General features: G+C 39.3%; 1 protein-coding gene across 1 annotated transcript; it reads right to left on the bottom strand.

Moving 5' to 3' along the window:
* Positions 1-899: 899 nt before the first annotated feature.
* Positions 900-3,869, bottom strand: LOC111858113 (keratin, type I cytoskeletal 50 kDa-like). The gene is made up of 7 exons (XM_023839555.2): positions 3,282-3,869; positions 2,885-2,967; positions 2,608-2,764; positions 2,220-2,381; positions 1,621-1,746; positions 1,278-1,501; positions 900-1,065 (listed from the first exon to the last, which is right to left on the bottom strand). The coding sequence occupies exons 1-7, from the start codon at positions 3,798-3,800 to the stop codon at positions 972-974; spliced, it is 1,365 nt and encodes a 454-aa protein (XP_023695323.1). The 5' UTR covers positions 3,801-3,869; the 3' UTR covers positions 900-971.
* Between the last annotated feature and the right edge of the window lie 1,836 nt (positions 3,870-5,705).

The raw sequence follows: 5,705 nt of genomic DNA, 5'->3' as shown, positions 1-5,705 counted from the left end.
CTGTTACGCGTCCGAGTGATCTAAAACTGAGAGCCCCCCTCCCCGCCACGAAATTGTTTTTCTTTATTTTTTGTACTTGAAGTTTTGTTTTTGTGTTAAATACATATATACATATTTCGCTTTTAAAAATCGTATCTCAAACCCTGTTCTCTATCCATTGAGACTCTGTAAATCTTGTCATACATATAGGATGAACTCGCTCTTTGCTTTAAAAAAAAGGCTGCCACCCTCATATAAATGAATTGAAAATTTGGGGGAGTCACAACCTTGTTCCTCTCCTCACCCCTCCATCTGCCCCACAAGCAATCAGACCCTTGCAACACCAAATTGGCAATTTCTCTAAAATCCATCACAGAATATTACTAGACTCTAGTCTTCTTGCGTATCCCCCTACAGCTATCATTACTCTTGTCTTTATCTTTTTGTGGATAGTATTTTTCTTGGACTCCCTACACTGTGCCCAGTTGCCTCTGCAATGTTGGTTTATTTTGCTAGAGTATTAACATATTTTTAAACGTTTATCAAACAAAATTCATAAATGAACAAAAACGAATGGTTATTCTAAAAGCAGTCAGCAGGGGGCATTGTACAACTACAAATACAGGTCTGTATTTGTTGCATAAATCAAAATGCCTTATTGATTGGAATTCATTATTGTGTATTATAAACTGCTTATTATTTGACACCGAGCAAAACAAAAAAAACCTGTAGGTTAACTAAAATTTGAATAAGATAAATAGTAATTAATTATATGTTCCTTTTCTGAACAGAATCCAGATTTTTGTGATACTGAAAGTTCACATTTTTTGGAATGCATGTTTGACAATGCCTTGTCTGTAGAACCACTGTATCCTTACTATTTACTTTTCATTTCCGAATTAAAAAAGTGAGAGTCAGACTGCAGGATTCAACTTTATTGTGTTAAGTTCAAGGCTTGGGTTACATGTTCTTTATTTTCTTGGCTGGTTCCCTCATTTGGACACAGAAGTAGAAGAGCTGACCACCTTTCCATCCACCAGCTCCTCCACAACTGTCACCACCTTGCGTGTTGTGGTGGTTGTTGAGCTGCAAACCAAAGGAATATATTTGCCATTGTTATGGTATTACTGTTATTAATTATGGTGGAAATCTCATTTGCTAGCCTTTTTTTCTAGATAATGAGCTGTAATTTAAGATAAAAACAAAAATGTGTATGTTGCTTTGGGAAAAAAACTCTTACAGTATAAATGGTTAAAAATGAATGGAATGATAAACATATTTCCATGTACAACACTCACCCGCTTGCCGTGCCTCCATCCAGCAGCCTTCTGTATTCTGCGATCTCCATCTCCAGGCGTGTCTTGATGTCCAGCAGCATATTGTACTCCTGGCGCTGGCGTTCCAAGTCAGCACGGAGCATTGCTATCTGCTCCTCCAGGTTGGTTACTTGCATTTGGAAGCCAGCAAGCTGCCTAGAGTAGCGGGCCTCTGTTTCTGCGAGTGTGCCTTCCAGGGATGCTTTCTAAGAGCAGGAGTCACAATACAGAAGGCTATAGAAAATGCCAGAAAAGACGCAAGAAACGTAGCGGACTAGGGAACGTGGAGCAACTGCGTATTACAGAGTGTGGCACACAGGCTTACCATGCTTAACTGAGACTGCAGCTCAATTTCAAGGCCTTGCAGGGTGCGCTTGAGTTCAGTAATTGTTGATCTTGATGAGCTCAGATCATCTTTACTGGTGGCAACTTCTTTGTTCAGGCCCTCGATCTGTTAGAAAAAAAAAGTGATAAGCATATTGAGATAGAATAATGTACTTGAGAAAAAGGATAAACATATAGCGTTTGCATGATAAGATGGTCTGATTACTTGATGTGTCTTGCATGGATGATACACTGGCTTAGTGGGTAGCATTGTTGCCTCATACCTCCAAGACTTGCATGCTTTTGCATGTTTTTGCATGGAGTTCACATGCCGTGCCGTATACCAACCACTCATAGGTTTCCTTCCTCCCTAGTGCATGCTGTTAGGCTAATTGGTGGCTCTAAATTGCCCATACACTCTGTGTGTACAGTATGTGCATGTGTGTCCTGTGGTGGACTCGCATCCCATCCAAGATCTACCTTAGCTTTACCCTACCCTAGTTCCCTGTGCTACCTGTGATAGGTACCATGCCCCCCTCCTGTAACTCTCACCAGGGCAAGTGCGTTCATGTACAAATGTGTCCAAAGTCATGCCTTTACCTGAGATTGGAACCAAGCCTCCAAATCTCTGCGGTTCTTGGCTGCCAATCCCTCATACTGCTCACGGATTTCTTGCATAACTCTACTGAGGTCTTCTTGTGGTGCAGCATCCACCTCCACATGCACTTGACCAGTCATCTGAGTCCTCGAAGCTAGGAGCTCCTACAAGCACACGTAAAAAAAACCATTTCTTAATTGACATTGTACAAAACAACTTTTCTACATATTCTTGGTTTGGTATCCTGTTTATCAAAAAAATTCAATAAACCCAACTAAATATGAATATGAGTAAATATTAATAAATGTATATTCAATTTAAAACATTTTTTCATAATGATGTATTTCCTGTAAAATAAAGGTTGCCAATAGCAGCAGTACTCGGACTCACCTCCTCATGGTTCTTCTTAAGGAAGATAAGTTCTTCCTTCAGGCCCTCAATTTGCATCTCAAGGTCTGATCTGACCAGAGTCAGCTCATCCAAAACTTTCTTAAGACCAGCAATGTCTGCTTCCACAGATTGCCGCATAGCAAGCTCATTCTCATACCTGAGTGACAAGAATGTTGGCATTATTTTTTTATGCTAACAATCATCTGGACATTACACATTCTTTAATATCACAGTTCAAAGATTTCTATATTAAAAAACCTTTTCACAAAAATCTTACTTGATTCTGAAGTCATCGGCAGCTAGCTTGGCATTGTCAATGCTGAGATGAATGCCCCCATTCATTCGAGTGGCATCCAGGATCTGAATGAAAGGAGACAGAATAATGTTACCTTTTTTGGCAAGAAATTCAACTTTGTCTGTTCTAGTATTATCAAAAGTAACATTCCCAGTCATTTGAGAAAGTCACAGCTTGCCTAAGAAACAGTATATAACCCACTCTTCGGCTAGTTTTGGTTTAGTCATCACTGAAAAAGCACAGTTATAGGGTGAAAAAAAATTTACAGCAAAGGACATTAGTAAACCTGTAAGTTATATTTTCCTTTCAGGACACCACAGTAAGCTTGTGATGTTGGTATTATGAAGTATGGATTAAGTAACGGTGACTGACGGTTTACCTTTCCCAGAAGGTCTCGGATGATGGCGTCATAGGCAGAGGTGTCCCGAGTAGTGGGAGCAGTCTTGCTCTCCAAAAATTTGCGGATCTTCATCTCAAGTTCGGCATTGGCCTTCTCCAGGGAGCGCACCTTGTCCAGGTAGGAGGCAAGACGGTCATTGAGGTTCTGCATGGTGGCCTTCTCGTTGGTGGATACGCTTGTGGCATCTCCACCGCCGAATCCGCCGCCGAATCCCCCACCGAATCCCCCACCGAATCCGCCACCCATTCCGCCACCCATTCCGCCACCCATTCCGCCTCCCATTCCGCCTCCCATTCCTCCACCGAAGCCGTAGCCCCCAGAGCCAGAGGCGGTGGAGATGAGCACTCCACTACCCCCAGCACCAGCGTACATGCTGGGGGCTCGCACAGAGCTGATCCTGGAAGCCCCTCCACTCATGGACAGGCGTGAGCCTCCTGTGGGGAAACCTCGCAAGGATCCACTTGATTTGAAGCTTTGGGTGGAGACCATGGTGGCCATGTTGATGTTCTGGATCGTTGATACTCTGCCCTGGCTAGAGAGGAATGGCGGTACATTGGATGGGCAGCGGTGCTCCTTTTAAATTGTAAACCCTGAGGAGGGATTTGGTTTGGTGGGAGGTTCTTTTTGGACTTTACCATGGCAATCTACCAATAGTAGGACAGATCTAGGGCAGCAGGTCTGACCTGTGTGAAATAGAATAGCACATAGACAACGCCCTGCAAGTTTGAACTTGAACAAATTATAAAGAAAGCTGTTTAATGATTATTTCAAAAACATTATCTGAAAGGAAAACCCAGGCGTGCCTATCTGCCAACTGAGGCACAACCTAAGGCAGTCGTGTAACATATCCTTAAAAAAAACTGGATATTGTGCTGAAGGTAAAAGAAAGAGCGGAAAATATATGAACTTTTGGTAACATTTTATTTGAAGATCTTCAGCTTTAACTACTACTTTTGATTGTATGTTTATTTACTCATATATTGTGAAATGATTTGTAACAGTTTATTAATAGCTAAGGAGCAGACCATAAACTAAAGTGTTACCAAATTTATTAGAGATTAAGGGTAAACTTGAATAAAAAGTTTAAATTTGGGTAAATAATCTACTTAATACAGATAAACGTGCAAAAGTCTTAGGCTGTCAAAGAAAATGTTCAAGGCTGTTTATCTGTGTAGTAATTGTGTATTTGCTCAGAAGTAAAACACGATTTAGCTTCAAATCTTATGCGAATTAACAATAACACAAAAACTAAACAGAATTTCTCTCTTCTCCAAAAAGTTATAGATATCTTGTTGGATGGCTAGATAAACACCACTTTGGTTCCTAAACCTCTCTTCAGTGTCTCCCCAGCCATTCCATGTATTTGTTAAATATCACCACCATGCAGCTCAATGAATCACTTAATGTATTAATTCATTATATTCGTATAGCCATCTGAATAGCCAAACATGATATGCTAGTGGTCCTGTCAAAAACAATTATGATAATTTCTTTATACAAACATAAAGATCATTTAAACATAAATGTTGTAATTTTCTTAATACCCACTGCTTAATACACACACATATACACACACAGAATATATACATATATCAGATATTTGGTTATATAAATAAACTATGCATAAAATTATAAACACTACACTATTTAAGTAAGAAGGACAGGAATAAGTCATTTAAACCATTTATAAATTAACCGATTTAATTAAATGAATTCCCTCTTTGATTTTTCATGTGTAGTTATCAGTGTTGGTAGAAATGTTTTACAAAGTGACACATTACTATAAGTCTGATGCTTGTGGTAGTAACATGTCATGTAGGCCTAATTACTTTTTCAAATTAAATAATGCTGTACTAAGTACTGAAATTTAAATGGGATTATTACTCGTTACTTTTGTTTTGTTTTTTGCATGAAAATATTAATGGAAAAATGTAGCCTACTCCCCTAATTTCCTGTGTATGATCTAACGTCATTCGACATTATGGTGGCGTAATGAATGGGTCATATTAGGTACAGTGTTAGATAAAATTTACAGCAGTAACACTAAAATAATTTAACTACCCAGACAGCATACATGCATAGGCTCTATGTCTCAGTGATGCCTTAAAATCCTTCATAAAAGCATCTCAAAAAGGTAATTTGGTCACTGACACAACGTCACAGAGACATCGCTACCAAATATTGATTTGACATTCCCCGGGTGACTGCGTGATGTATTTCAACAGTAACACAAATGTTAACGAGATCACTATGCGATGTTTAGCCTACTGTTATTTTTTCCAATTAGGCTATATAACCCACAAAAGGGTTATACTTTATATATTTATATACTATAGAGTAGATTTATTCTGTTTTCCCCACATGTAGGCACAGTGTTTATAACCAGATGTAATATCCTGCCTT

Source organism: Paramormyrops kingsleyae, chromosome 12 (assembly GCF_048594095.1).
Source record: "Paramormyrops kingsleyae isolate MSU_618 chromosome 12, PKINGS_0.4, whole genome shotgun sequence".
NCBI lineage: Eukaryota > Metazoa > Chordata > Actinopteri > Osteoglossiformes > Mormyridae > Paramormyrops > Paramormyrops kingsleyae.
Note: the sequence above shows the minus strand (reverse complement) of the source record. Positions and strands in the feature narration are given on the sequence as shown.